Genomic DNA, 15,536 nt, shown 5'->3' with positions numbered 1-15,536 from the left:
CCCTTGCTGCGTCGTCGGCCCCGCGCCCTGGGCTTCGGCGCCATCTTGACGTTGGGCGGAAGCCTTCACGTAAGACTCCAGAATCGGACTGACGATTGGCTCAGGGTGGGGTCTGGGCCGAAGATTGTGAGACCATAGGAGGCTGAGACCCCAAGGGGCGGTATTTAACCACAATCTAAGAGTGCGGTGAGGCTGGGACGGAGGCACCGCCCCACCTAGACTCCACAGAACCTCGCAGGCCCTACACTAGTGCTGCTGGGGTTGAAGTCTCCGGCAGTTGGAAGATCGGTCGGTTGTTGTGTATTTATCAGAGAAAGGCGATCCTTCTTTGATTTTCATTTCTCGATTTCTGAAACTGTGCGGAAAGCGCTGCAGTTAGACTCAATGAAAGACAGGCATTCCTGTCGCAATGCTCACAATTCATTTGCCTCTCGGCCCTTAGAAACCTTGAGGATGGTCAGACCAGGAAGGTTTACAGTGAAGAGTTCCTATTAACGATTCCAGTCATTTAACCTCACTCCCTTCCGCTACAGTTTCAGCCCCTCCTGATATAGTTTCAATCCCTTTCTCCTCCTCCTCCTCCAGCAACCACGCCCTCCATGAATCAGCTTCTTGCACTAGCAGATGAGCCCTTTAAAGGGATTGCATCAGGCTGGTGACTCACTGGAGCCCTTTGAGAGCCTGGCTTCCCTCCCCTGGCATGCAGAAGCAGCTAGAAGGGCTCAGGGGCAGCAACAGCAGCAGCTATAGCCCCACTCCTTTGTCTCAGAGAAGTGAGCAGGGTGCTTGCTGCTTGTGATTGTTTAGCTGTCTTTCCATTTGTTCTCTGGGCCACCCTGAATCTACATGTAGGCACACGTGGCCAAGCCTGTGTGCACTGCTGGGTTTTCCTTGGGTGTGTGGCCAAGCACTTATGTGTATGTGCCTTTGTCATCACACAGGCAATGCCTGCCTGGAACATGAGGGCTGGTCTGAGTGAGGTCTGACTGCCTCTGATTGTGCCCTTTCTTTTGTTTCTCTGAATGTCTGGTGTCCACTGAGCTGCTGATCAGGATGAATAGCAATACTAATTAGAGCAGCTCCCATGTTGTGCCCCAAACTGTGTTAGAGACATCAGCATTAGGCATCTGTTTACAGATGAGGAAGCTAGAACTCAGAAAAGAGCAGTAACCTGTCCAAAGATGCACAGCTAAAAATCGCAGGGGTATGATTTGAATCAAGTCTGGTGGATTCCAAAAGATTAGGATCTGAATCCCTTCTTTGTCACTTACAAATTGGGTAACTAGATGCAAGTTCCCTTACCTTCCCACTGTCCAAATAGGGATAACACTTTACAGGATCACTGTGAGGACTGAGTGATTTATGGAAACAGTTTCTTATAGGACCCAGGGAGTGCTCACACTCATCTCAGTGGCAGAGCCTCCATGAGGTAGATGACCAAAAGATGGGTACAGAGAAATCAAACCCCAACCCACCACACTTCTTTCTCTGATAAAGGGAAAGCCTAGGGATTCCAGAAGCCTTGACTCTGACAAGAATGAGTTTTGGATTTTCCAGAACTCTAATTATTGGCTAGATGAATCACTTGGCACTGATACCACCATCCCCATCCCCAGGAGACTCTCAGCTGATTTAAAATATAGGATTTTTACAAAGAGGAGAAGGAGGAAGAGAAAGAGGGGAGGAGAGGAGGCAATGAATAGAAACTAAAGGTGCCAGCCAGAGGAAATGAAAAACTGTCATCAGGACACCAACATGAGGAGATTGCTGGGACACATACACGGTGATATGTTCCTGCTGGCTTTCCAACTCTGGCTCACTGGCTGCTGTAACAAAGTGACACCTGTCACAACAGCACAAGATGGTTGCTTAATAAGGTATAGGAAGATCTGCTTGTCACCAAAGGAGGGAGGAGACACTTGACCCCAGGGGCTTTTGAACCCCAGTCATCCTTCCTGCAAATTTTTGGCCTTGGTGTGGGGCCAAGTTCTAAGGCCTGGTATGGCTCTAACACTGTGGCTGGGTACAACCACTGAAGTGGGGAGAAGAAGCATCTCCTACATCATCTTCAGTGTGATGTCAAGAATGCTAGGAAGAAGGCTGGGGCTGTAGCACAGTGATAGGGCGCTTGCCTACCACATGTGAGGCACTGGGTTGGATCCTTAGCACCACATAAAAATAAACAAATAAAATAAACACATGCTATCCATCTACAACTACAAAATTTTTTTTTTAAATGCTGGGAAGGACTGGGGATGTGGCTCAGTGGCAGAGTGCTTGCCTGGCATATAAGAGGGCCTGAGTTCAATCTTTAGCATCACAAAAAAAAAAAAAAAGCTGGGAAATTGAATAGTGTGTATAGTATTGTAGTTAAGATCATGGCATTTGAAGGTAGCAGACTTAAGTTCAAATCCCCACTCTGCTGCTCATCTTGATTAGACCATTTAATCTCTCTGAGTCTGTTTGCATATATGTAAAATGGGCCTGTTAACCTATGAGGTGCTCTATCCCTGAATTATATCCCCAGCCCTCTCTGGGTCTTTCTGGAACAATGATGAGAACTCAAAGAACCCCTGCTGGTGGGGATGCCAGACTCTGGAACTCACTGGACCAATTTAGGTCCTACCCAGCTCGGCCATGTTGAGAGCTGGACAAGCTACATCTCTTCTATGTCCCTGGGAAATGTGAACTGTAAGCTGCATGCCCACCTAGCTACATCAGAGACCTTGTAGTCACCTCCCCACAAATAAGAGACCCCTGAACTCTTCTCTTCTTTCCAGGAATGGGAGGAGAGGGAAGGCATGCTGTGACACTTGAGCACTTAGAAGTCCTGGGGGTTCTGACATCAACCAGGCCCCCACAGTGGCTGAAGGCGCAGGAAGGTTGGATGTGTGTGTGCTTGAGCAAAGGCCACACCATGCAGACTCCATGAGACAATAACATCTTGAAGTACATTTTCCATGATATTCCTGGGCCCTTCCTTTACACAGGATACTCTGCATTTGTTACTTCAGGAAATGAAAGATAGGACAGAATGCAGAATCCATTTTTAGCTACTGAATTCCAAAAGCCAGACTTCGGGGAAGAATGAAAAGAATTTCTGTGCAGAAACATATTTAGAAAACTGTGTGACAAGGATCTGGGAGTCTGGGGTGGGAAATGGGTCCCTGCCCGCAGAGAGGGTGTCAGCTAGGTCTCAGGGACTGAAGGAAAGCAAGAGCCAAGCTCATTTTCCAGGGTGGGACTCCAGAGAGGTAACAAAACCCTCCAGAGAAATGCGACTCTGGAGCTATGTGCTGCATTTGATCAAATTGGGCCCAACTAACTTAAGACCCAAGGATTCACTCTGCCTCACATGATCTGGGGAAAAGCAAGAAAGAAAAAAAAAAATCTGTCACCTGACAGGGGTATGGGTGATATGCAGAATGACTCAGCAGTAACCTCTGAGGGCTGATGACAAAAGACTAAAGAAAAGGAGGACTAGATGACCATCACTTCAGACTACCCTCAAGGCTTTGGCACCCCGAAAGGAAGGGCCCTTCAATTTTAACATAATTCAGAGGAAAAGGCAGGGAACTTGGAATTGACTGCAGTTAAGTTTCTGCCACTCTGGCTGAGTGGGGGTGAAATAGGAACTCAGAGTGAGTTAAAGAAAATCCAAGTTCTGGTTCCTGCATGTCAGAAACTGGAACCAGGGGCTGGGGGCACAGCTGGTGGTCCTGGTTTCAATCCCCAGAAACTCCTCCTGAAAAAAAAAAAAAAAGAAAGAAATTATAACCAGCAATACTCCTGGCTCACAGGCCTTGTTTCATTTGTCCCACTCACCCCTCCCATTTCTCTACCTTCCCAGCCTGTCCATCAGTTGTTACATGGTATTATCTACCCAGACCCCAGCTTCCCACTGAAGGACTTTTGTACTGGCAGTTTCCTTTGCTTTCCTTTTTTCTTTATTATTGAGCACTAAGGTCTGAACCCAGGAGTGCTTTACCATTGAGCTACATCCCCAGGCCTTTTTTTTTTTTTTTTTTGAGATAGGGTCTTACTAAGTCACTGAGGTCTTGCTAAATTGCTGAGGCTGTCCTCGAACTTGTGATCCTCCTGCCTCAGCCTCCTGGGTCACTGGGATTACAGGGGTGCACTACCACTCCCAGCTCTTTAAAAAGCAGTCTCCTCAGTTTAAATTTCACTTCCTCAGATTACACTTTCAAAAATAAAACCACCTCTACTTATCTTTCACAAAGGGCCCTGTTTATTTCCTTCCCAGAATCTGTACACATTTTTACTTTGTTTGTATATCATGTGTCTGCCCACTTGAATGTCAGCCACCTGAGGACAAGACCCTTGTTCCTTCTGATGTTCCCTCAGCTGTCACCACTGTGCCTGGGGCATATGCTCTATGGAATGGCTGACTGGTGGCAGTCAGGGACTTCCTGGCCTTCCATAGGCGGGTGGGCACTGAGTTTCCTCAGTTCTACTTGGGACCCTGGCAGTCTTTCCCATCGATCCAGGACCTGTCATAAAGACCCATACCTTTGGGGCCTTCAGACTCAGCTGTGCTCTTTCCTGAGGCTTTGCAAATGTGTTTCTGCGGGGCTTGTGTGCTCCTTCCCATTTATATTCCATGGTCTTGTCCAGGAAGGACATGAGTCCTATGGCTTCCCTGGCTAGCCCTGCTGAGGCATAGACACCCCCAGCATACTATTAAAGTCTCAGAGCTAGACCTTGCCTCCATTTCTAGGCCAAACTCTCAGGAAGAGCCCTTTTCAAGTTTGGAAACATTTGTAGACACACGGGCAAGTTCTGTGGAGGCTGCTGTGGGGGCTCCCTGCCTGTTCATCGTGTCTCCCCACTTGTTGAGGATCCATGGACATTTCCACACTGAGGACCTCCCTGCTGGAACTACCCCATCATTTCTTTTGCCAGCAGTCACCATGTGGTGTCAGTCTCCTTAACTCTGGCTGTCACAGGGGACTGGAAACTCAGAAAGGTGGACTTCTCCCTACTGGGACCCTGTGTTCTCTCCTGAAATCCAAGGGCATAGTTTAAGAGGCTTCTAGGACCTTGAGACAGTGAAATAAACACACTATATAGAAGGATTGCCATGGGTGTTAATAATGCAAATTCTGGTTCAAGTCTGGGGTCAGAGGGAGCCAGGAAAATGCATTTCCTACACACATCCCAGCTATTTCTGATGAGGGGGTCCACGATAACACTTAGACAAAGTCTGAGCTAGAACATGAATGCAGTTGACTTTGGGCTACTAGTGTCCAACAGCATTCCTCTAAAATCTCAAATAATGTGAGTGCCTTGAGGTCAGTTGCCCTGCCTTACCAGAGCTAGGGCACAGCAATTCTCAAGCAGGATTTCATCTTGTTTTTTGCTGACCACATTCCCACGAGCCATGAGATCATAAGTTCTTCTCCAGACAGGTCCAGGATCTTATTTGGCAACATGTACTGAGGAGGCGACTTTGGCACATGGCAGCCATGCTGTGACTATCTGATGAACACAAACTCTCTGGTTCCAAGGGACAGAGCCACTTTCACTGAAATGCTTGTCTGCCTGTGGCAGGTTTGGAATGAGCACAGGAGACTTGGGTTTTAATCCTAAGGACTGGATGATTCAGAATCAGGATTGATTTGCTGTTGGTTGAATTTCCACACCCAAGGTTCAGGCCCAGAATACTCCAACCTCTCTACTTCAGGAAAGAGCAATGATATTAATAGCCTTTTCAACAGTATCTGAATAGAAATGCCACTTTCACTTGACCACACTGACGTACTCTCCTCCAAGTTCTCAATCTTTCCCTTGTATTAGAATCACCTGGGAAACATAAAAAGTCCTACTGCTTGGGCCATACCAATTAAATCTGAATCTCTAAGTGTGGGAGGGGTGATTCCAATGTGCAGCCAAGTTTGAGATACTGCGCCCTATTACACAGGGCCACAGGAAGCCTAGCACACAGTGGGGAAAGCATAAGACATGGACTTCTTTGTATCTAAGTTTGGTTTTATAAGAAATTAAACACAATTGAGAGAGAAATGGGGAATTGGAGACCAAGCACATTTAATAATCCTCACAGGGAGAGGGTTGAACTATTTGACAGATTCCCTAAAATAGTAAACCAGACACTTGTATGCAAAAAAAGAGGGGTTGTCATTTACCCCAAGGCCACAGGCAGACAGATAGGATTCTGGGTCCCAAGAAGAGTCTGAGGAGTGGAACCCTGTGAAAGGCAGTGGTGACAGGTGGTGTAGGTCAGACACCAGGTTCCAGGAAGGGAGGGGTGACAGGGAGTTGGTTCATAACACTGGAAGCACCTGAGTTGGTGTCAGAGCTTGCTAAGGGCAGCCTCACTTATATTTTTTGGAAGGAAACTCCTGCCGGCCTTGGCCCTTGCTGCCAAAGTTGCGCACACGGTGGATGATCTGCAGCTGCTCCTCGATTGTAGCAGTGATGTTCACGTTATCCGGGATGTGGACGTATCGGACATTACGGCCTGTCACAAAGAGGTCATCCAGCTCAACCTGATGCCCCCATCGGTCCGTGTAGGTGACCTTGGCCAGGCGAATGTTCATGAAAGCATCCACGTTGTCAATTCGTCCACGGGCCACACTCTCATCCCGCAGGTCCACAGTGGTTACCTGGCCCTGGAGACCCTGTAACAGGATGATCAGGCTGTTCTCGGAGATGGTCCGCTCCTTCACTGAGTGGCTCACTGCCATTCTGCCACACCGGCTGGTTGCTTGCTGTGGGCAGGAGCACATAGATGGGAGGTGCATCAGGGGGTATATTGCCAACACATCTCCACCAGATCCTCAAACAAAATTTCCAGCACAGACCTCCCCAAGCCTGACCCCTCCCCAGTTTTTGCGTCTATAGACAAAAGCTGTTTCACTGTCCATGTCTCATAGAATCTTCGATCACCTTGCAAACCAAGGGTTAGTTATACTTATTTTATAAATGGGGAAAATATGACTAGGAGTAATTCTTATAACTTGCCCAAGCCTATACAGCTGCTGAATGGAGATGCTGGACTCAAATCCATAGCTGCCTGATCTCCAAGCTGTATACAAGTGGTTCTGAGTGCTCACTATACCATTAGAATCATCTGGTGAGGTTTTTTTTTGTTGTTGTTTTGTTTTTTTAATGTTTTCAATATATATATTTTTAATTGTAGATGGATATAATACCCTCATTCTGTTTGTTTATTTTTATGTGGTGCTGAGGATGGAACTCAGTGCCTCATACGTGCAAGGCAAGCGCTATACTGCTGAGCCATAGTCCCAGCCCCACATTTGGTAAGTTTTTAACCTGGTCTCCACATCACAGAGATCCTGATTCATTTGGTTAGTGGGTTAGGACCCCAGCATCCTACTTTTTAAAAATTCCTTGGTAATTTTAATGTGCAGACAAGCCTACTCCAAAGTATAGTTTAAGATGGCTGTAGAAGTGCACACCTATATTCCCAGTTACTCAGGAGTCTGAGACTAGGGAACAGAGTTCAAGTTCAGGTGCGGAGGTGCACCTCTAGTCCCGGTGATTTGGAAGGCTGAGGCAGGAAGATCACAAGTCTGAGGCCAGCCTCAGCAACTTTGTGAAACCCAGTCTCAAAAAAAAAAAAAAAAAAAAGAAGAAGAAGAAGAAGAGCTGGGGATGTAGTCAGTGACAGAGCATCCCTAGGTTCAGTCCCCAATACCACCATCAATGAAACAAAGAAAGAAAAAAAGATTTTGATGGGCCAGGGTTGTTGCTCAGTGGTAGAGTGCTTGCCTAGCATGTGTGAGGCACTGGGATCCATCCCTGGCACCACATAAAAATAAACAAATAAAATAAAGATATCGTGTCCATCTACAATTAAGAAAATATTAAAAAAAAAAAAAAGATTTTGAGCTGGGCATGGTGGCCCACACCTGTAATCTCAGGGGCTTGAAAGATTGAGGCAGGAGGATCACAAGTTCAAAGCCAGCTGCAGCAATTTAACAAGGCCCTTAACAACTTAATGAGACCCTGTCTCAAAATAAAAAATAGAAAAAAAAAAAAAGTACACAGGTTTTGAAAGTAGAGAAACTGAAACCTAGGTTGAATTCCCACTCTACTCCCTACTCTGTAAATCTAGGACAGTTACTTAATGTCCCTGAACCTGTTTATACATTTATTAAACCATAGGCTACGTAAGGATACCAGACTTTCACTACATTGAAGATACTTTCTTTTGCTTTCAACATGCCCTGATACTGAATGAGCTCACGATGCTTTATCTAGCTCTCATTTTCAGACCCCTAAGTCCAAGGTGGGGGAACCTTTACGATCTCACTCAGAATCCCGACCAAGGCCATGCAGAGTAGCATTAGAAGCGTCAAGGCAGGTTACTCCACTGATGAGGGGGCGGAAGGTTGGTCCCGGGAAGGGTCCAAAGACCCTTCAGCCTGAGACTGGGATCAAGCAAGGGTTTGGGGCCGCCGCTGTGACTGCAAAGAGCAATCACTGGAACCTGGGCCCAGGCTCTAGGACAGGCTCTGACACTTCCCAGGAGGGAGAAACTGCGCCAGCCACTTGGCGTCTTGAAGCCTGTCAGCCTCTTGGTAAACGGGGACGCCGAGGCCGCTCTCCACACACAGCAGTGGTAGCAGAGCAGGGAGAGCGGCTACTCTGCTTCTCGGGGAGAAGACGCTCCCCGGGGTCCCCCGCGCTCCGCCCTCGTGCTCCCCGCACTCCGCCGACTCGAACCCACCGCGCGCGATTCCTTCCGCTTTCCCAGTCGCGGCCAAGGCGGGTCGGCGCCTAGCTGCGTTGCCTCCTGCCTTCGCAGCGCTGAGAAGCCATGGCAACCGCGGGTCGCGTGGCCACAGCCGGGCCTCAGACTACAACTCCCAGGAGGCCGCGCGGCGTCGGGCTTCCCGACTCTTCTGCGCAGCCGTGCGGCCGTCGTTCCGCGCACACTCACGGACCGGTTCTCAGAGTCCCGCACCTTCCCGGCTCCCCGTGTGCAGCGAGGAGCAAGATCTGCCGGCTCCCCGAGCTGACGGTGCTGCGCGAGAGAGCCCATGTGAAAACAAACTGGGAAAATAGGATAAACGTCCTTAAACCGATTAAAATAGAGTGATGTGATCGGTTCTGGGTGGACGATCAGGGATGCACTGAGGTGACATTTGAGCTGAGAAGAGTGAATTGAAGCCAACCTTGCAAAAACTAGGAGAGGAACACTGCAATTAGAGGGAAGAGTTTATGCGAAGATGCTGGTGAAAATGACCCTGACAATGTGAGGGAAACAGAAAGGCCAGTGAGGCTGGGGAGAGTGGCGGATCAAGAGGTCAGAGAGAGAGCAGGAGCCACAGCCTTTAGGGCTTTGTAAGCCAAGGTCAGGAGATGGCATTTCATGGTTAGGAGCAGCAGGCTTCGTTACAGTGCCTCTGTTCTATCTGCGCCTTGCTGATTGTATGACGTCAGTATGTATGACTTCGGTTTCCTCATCTAGTATTAGAAGTGTGTTGATAAGCTATCAAAGAGCATAATGTGATTTTATTTCCTTTTTGAAAAGGTCCCTTGAAAGTTGCTTCTCTCAGCCTCAGTTTTCACATTAGGAAAATGAAAGCTAATGTCTATTTCAGAGAATTGTGAAGATTTGCAAGATTTGAGTGTCCCTCTTTTAGTTGTAAGAGCAACCAGGCACTTAGGCGGAGCTTCAGAATTTAGTCTTTTATTTCTTCACTCTTGCCTTCTTCATTGATTTCCATTTCCCCTAGGAGCCTGCCCTTTTCCCGCCCTGTGACCACAGTTGGTCTCTTGTCCTAAAAAATAAAACTTTCCCCTCCATGCAAGTTACTGGTCTCCAATCTTCCATAGTCAAACACTCAAGAGAGCCCTCTCTACCAGCACTTCCCCAAGTGTGATCCCCTTCCAGCTAACACCTGTGTGAGATAGGATTTCCTTTATACATTTCAACCAAAATAACTTATCATGAAGGATTGAATTCAGAAGCAGGTAGGAAAATCCATCTGTCTTATTATGACAGATATTAATGACACTTGCAAAAATACAGAAGTCACTCATCTCAACAATTTTTTTTCTTTTGGAAAATAGTTACTTTTAAAAAAACGAACTCATGCTAATGATTTTATTATTTTAAATTGATACTTTAACTTCTAAGAAAAATATTAATAACCTATATAAACAAAAACTTTTAGGTATTTATAGTGATTATGAAGGATTCTGAGACTGAAAAATTTGCAAACTGCTGCTCTGTACAGGGCTTCCACTTTCTTACACCAATTACTCAACTCACTATAATCCACCTTGTATTTCCAACACTCTACTAACTTCTTTGGCAAAGATTACTTATGAAATTCTTATTCATTAAACCTATCACTCTCCCCACTGCCCTTTTTATCCTACAGTACTGAGACTGGGGAATTGAATCCAGGGCCTCACACATTCTGGCAAGTGCTCTATCACTGAGCTACATTCCCAGCCCCTTTTATTTTGAGACAGGGTCTTGATGAATTGCTCATGCTGGCCTTGAACTTGGGATTCTCCTGCCTCTGCCTTGTGAGTTGCTGGAATTACAGGCATGTACCACTGTGCCTGACTTACAAGAGATGATTTAAAGGCCAGATACTGTTTTGATCCTTATTAGTTATGATGTGGGCTTATGGCTAAACTGGGGCAATATCAAATTTTAAATCTGGAACAAGTGACACAAGTCAGCAGGATCTGTTTCTGCTCTGTCCTGGTGATTATGTCATCGAGTGCCTCCTTCCTGGTGCTGGTGCTGAAGTCCTTCCCTTGCTGCCTACCCTTCTTGGTTCCTTCCTGGCCATTTTCTGATGGATCTCTAGTCTTCCTGACAATTCTTTGAGTTGCCTGATGCCCTGTCAGTAAATTTCTTTTCTATTTAAATAGATAGAATTGGTTTTATTTTTTGTAACTGAAAATCTTGACTAGGTTGGGCCACTTGAATGAGTTCATGTCAGGAATCTTAGATTTCTCTGTTCCTTTAGATGAGTTGTATGTAGTTCTGTTTCTAATTGCAGAGGGTCACAGATTCCTGAGAATTAGGGTGGTCTCCCCCGGTCACCTGCTCTAATTGACACACAGGGCCCAACTTCCCTCTGCAATGTCTTATGGATGCCCCGGACCTTTGCCTGATCCACTCCAATGACCTGCCACTTGCTCCTTTGCCAGTTGAGGTTTTTGTATTATATTTAATTTGAAAAGTTTCTTCTGTAATCCCAGCTATTCAGGAGACTGAGACAGGAGGATGGCAAGTTTGGGGCTGGCCTGTAGGTATATGCCACTGCATCAGGATTTTTTTATGCTTTTTGAAAACAAAGCAAACTAAATAAACATGACTTTAGCTTAGACACTGAAGAGCCAGGGGTTGTGGAGCATCAGAGAAGCAGGCATGCAGCACGGGTGAGAGCAGAGGCAACCATCAAAGGTAAAGGCAGCTGTGAGAGAAAGTGATGTAAGGGCTGGCAAGGTGGCGACTGCGTGTACTCCCAGCAACTTGGGAGGCTGAGACAGCCTTTGAGGCCAGACTTAGCAACTTAGTGAGGCCCTAAGCAACTCAGTGAGTCCCTGTCTCAAACAGTAAAAAGGGCTGGGATGTGGTTCAGTGGTTTAGCACCCCTGGGTTCAATCTCTAGTACAAAAAGAAATTAAAAAAAAAAAAGAAAGAAAAAGAAAAGGAAAAGTGATACAAAACTATTTCACAGAAGATTGGAAACTAAGCATTGTAGGGGTCATAAACTCTAGCATTAGCAAAAGGATGAGAATAAAGAACAGAGTGAGAAATGGAGTGAGAGCCAGAGCTAAGGGTAAGGAATGGAAAAGGCCAGAGGTGAAATAAGGATCTTTTGAATATGGATGTGGATATTTTGACACTTTTTAATTTTCATTTACTTTTTTGGTGCTGGGGATTGGGCTGGGAGCCTCATGCCTGCTAAGCACATGTTCTACCACTGAGCCCCACCCCAAGCCTTCATTCTGACACTTTCTCAAATGGTGGCTCACACTCTTTAACACATAAGACAGCCCTCAATCAGAAGGCACTGAGGGAGAGAGAGGAGGTGTGGCCAGAAAGCAATATGGTTAGGACCACAGAGCCAAAGGGTGAGAGAGTTTTAGGAAGAAAAGTATATAGCAAGGTGAAGAGCATTCAGAAAGCCAGGTGGGATGGGGATCGGGTAGGATGGAGAGAAGCCTCCATGGAGAAGCAGAGGCCAAGGGTGTGGTGGGAGCAGTTTGGACAGGAGGAGGAGATGAGAGCATATAAAACAGGTATTATCTCCTTATCCATTGAAGCTTTAGCTGAGGAGTGTTCAGGAATCCAGAAAACCTGTGTCTAATATCCTTAGCCCATAGCATGGCTTCCCCCAGAAAACCTGCTGGCCTTGACATTTTGGGGGGGTAGGGGGAAGTCAGGGAGGCTTGCAGGGGTAAAGGGCAGAATGATCTGCACATGTGAGTTCTGGGTTCTGGCCCCTGCTCTGCTGGGACTGTTAGTGGCTGGGCAATGCAATCTGGAATCACATCTGTCAGGAAATGTTATTTTTTCATCAGGGGTACCGCTGGCCGGAAACCAGAAGAATCCAGGGTGTATGGGAGTATGGAGGTGGCAACGGTGGGGAGTGTTAAGGTAGCCAAAGAATCCAAACTAATTTCCATGGCCGTTGGACTGTATCCTGCCTTCTCACTTGAAAAGCAGAGTCAGGATCTGAGAATTTCCTCCATGTCCAATCTCAAGCTATGCTGGGAAAGCCTGCCGTGGAGGGGTTTTCCTATTCTAGTCCCTTCCTGTAACTCCCCCTTGTTGGCTATCCAGGAAAGTAGCTTCTGAGAAGGAGTTTGCCAGGACAAATTTAAAGGGAGGAAGGGGCAGGTCAAGTTTGTATTAGTTTTCAGATTTTAAGTTTTTAAGATTAGGTGTTATGCTAAGTATATATTTTTTTTTCTAAAATTTGCATTTGTCTTTCTATGGCTTCTTGTGGCTTGAACAGTGTGACTTTATACGAGACATAAACCAGAGTGATGAAGCAGATGGCCATAGAGCAGAGGCATGTGACTGAGGGCATTTGATCTATGTAGAGCTGGCATCTCTGGGATCTGGCTGTCATGCTAAAATCTGTTTCTGTCTTATCAGGATAAATATCTAAGGAAAAAAGTGAATTTTACCTTTAAAAGTTTTTTTTTTTTTTTTTTTTTTCAATACTGGGGATTGAGCCCAGGGGTGTTTCACTACTGAGCTACAGCCATTTTTACTTTTTGAGACAGGTTCTTGCTAGGTTTCCCAACCTGGCTTGGAAATTGTGATCCTCTGGCTCAGCCTTGACAGTCACTGGGCTATAGGTGTGGGCCACTATCCTTGGCTAAAAGTGGTTGGCTGAGTGTGGACTCAATTTGACATCCTACCTCCTTCACTCTGTTTTTATTACTACTTTCTTTGGGAGCCATTCAAGTCCTTGGGCTTTTCTACAACTTTGCCTCACATAACCTCCAGGGCCTTCTAACCCTCTAAGGACAAGAGTGGAACAGTTTGTAACTTAGTTGGGAAGAGGTTATAGTCGCAGAAGAGCTGAAAGGAAGTTTGAACTCCCAGGTCCCCCGCTGGGGCAGGGCTTGGACTCTGTAGACACACTAACTCACCTGGCCAGCTGGATTGGAGCCATTGAACTAGGTCTTTTTCTTCTGGTGGCTGAGGGGACTGAAGCTTCATAAGGATAACTGACCCAAGATGACATGGTAAATGTGAGGGAGGGATGGGGATGGACCCAGAGTGCTGCGTCCTGATTTTGACCAAAGGGTATACTGGGCACTGTTGTCTAAGACCCTTGCACCCCATTGGCCTGAGTTTCAGTGAACACCCGTGTGTTGTTAGTACGTACCCACGTTTTAGGTGGAGGAATCTACCTTTTTGTTTGGTTTTGGTTTGGTTCTTTGAAGTACTGGGATGGAAGCCGGGCCCTGCACCCCTGAGCTACATCCCAGCCCTGTCTTCTTTCTTCTTACCTCCTTCTGACTCTCAGCTTTCCAAGGTTGCCCTGAACCACCATGCAAATAAACTTGTTTTTCTCAATATTTGTGCAAGTCTAGAGACATGAAACTCAAAGATTGCCTCATCACAGATCTGCCTCACCAGAGATCTGTATCTTGTTTATTTAGTGAGAGGATGGATGCGTTTGAAATCACCAGCACTCTGGGGTAGGCGGAGGGAGGAGGCTGCTGCTTCTGGGCAGCTCGTGGCCCACCTCCAAGGCCCAGGATATGCTCAGAGCAGACAATGTGGTTCCCAATGTGGCAGCATGGAGAGAGCCAGGCTCAGAACAGGACAAAACTTTTCCTTTCACCTGTCATCCAGTCAGGTCAGATTGCTTCAAGGAGACTAATCAGAAGGCACTAGGAACATGTGCAGCATGGGTGTTACAGCAAGGGAGGCTTCTCCTCCCAACAGAACCATTTCAGGGGTTGGGGGAGGTAGTATCTTTATAGATAAGGAAGTGTAACTTTAATGGGTGGGAAGTGATTTAAATTTATTTGGTGGCCGGCATGGTGGCAGTGGATGCCTATAATCCCAGCAGCTTGGGAGGCCTAGGCAGGAGGATTGCAAGTTCAAAGTCAGCTTCAGCAATTTAGCGAGGTCCTGTCTCAAAAAAAAAAAAAAAAAAAAAAAAATTAAAAGGACTTGGGATGGGGCTGGGGTTGTGGCTCAGTGGTAGAGCTCTTGCCTGGCATGTGTGAGGCACTGGGTTCGATTCTTAGCACCACATATAAATAAATAAATAAATAAATAAATATCCACTGACAACTAAAAAAAGGGGGTGGCTGGGGATGAGGCTCAGTGGTTAAGTGCCCTGGTATCCCCTGTCCCCCGCATTTATCTTTCTATATCCAAACCCTATGCCTTGGGCCAGTTGAGGGGCAGCTTCCCTGCCCTCACATTTCAGAACTAAGTTTGTCCCCATTTTTCCCAGAGTGTGGGGGCCACAGCAATCCCTGTACTTGGCTCTGTGTTAGGCAATGCCCAGCTCATTTTAGTTTTTGTACTACCCTCTGTCAATCTGGAAATCTCTTCTATAGGAATGAAAGGCCCCTGATATTGCCTGGCTCTGGACCCACTGTTCCCTAGTCCTGGGAGGGAGTGGTGGTGCAGGGCTGCTGCTCCCTCCTGGAACATCAAGGCTGGGCCCCAGATCGTTCATGAGGGTCCCAAGGGAAGTTGCTCTGCGGGTCCCAAAGGAAAGTAGAACACCACATGTGCTTCCTGTGCACCCAACCCGAGGCTCTGCCTGGTGACTGACAGTGAACAGAGGAGACAGATGTCACTGCACACCAGGCTGGCGTCTTTAGAAGGCAAGCACACTACGCGGCTGAGGCAGCCTCTGGGGGTAAGGAGTACAGAATGAGGCTGACAGGCAAACACCCTCTTGGTGCGCAACTCCAAATGGGACAAAGCCACGTGCACAGGCAGATGTGCAGAGAAGCACAGATGCCCCAGGTGCCCTGCTTGGGGCCTTGCTGAGGGTGACTTCCATGGC

At 47.0% G+C, this 15,536-nt stretch overlaps 1 protein-coding gene across 1 annotated transcript; it reads right to left on the bottom strand.

Moving 5' to 3' along the window:
• Positions 1 to 6,042: 6,042 nt before the first annotated feature.
• On the bottom strand, positions 6,043 to 8,876 carry Lsm10 (LSM10, U7 small nuclear RNA associated). The gene is made up of 2 exons (XM_015485263.2): positions 8,735 to 8,876; positions 6,043 to 6,749 (listed from the first exon to the last, which is right to left on the bottom strand). The coding sequence occupies exon 2, from the start codon at positions 6,723 to 6,725 to the stop codon at positions 6,354 to 6,356; it is 372 nt and encodes a 123-aa protein (XP_015340749.1). The 5' UTR covers positions 6,726 to 6,749; positions 8,735 to 8,876; the 3' UTR covers positions 6,043 to 6,353.
• Positions 8,877 to 15,536: the final 6,660 nt, after the last annotated feature.

Source organism: Marmota marmota, unplaced genomic scaffold (assembly GCF_001458135.2).
Source record: "Marmota marmota marmota unplaced genomic scaffold, marMar, whole genome shotgun sequence".
Lineage (NCBI taxonomy): Eukaryota > Metazoa > Chordata > Mammalia > Rodentia > Sciuridae > Marmota > Marmota marmota.
This window is presented reverse-complemented; position numbering and strand designations above follow the sequence as displayed.

What these genes read in the sequence shown, in the direction of transcription:
- Lsm10 (XM_015485263.2), bottom strand. Translation starts at nt 6,725, where the DNA reads ATGGCAGTGAGCCACTCAGTGAAGGAGCGGACCATCTCCGAGAACAGC.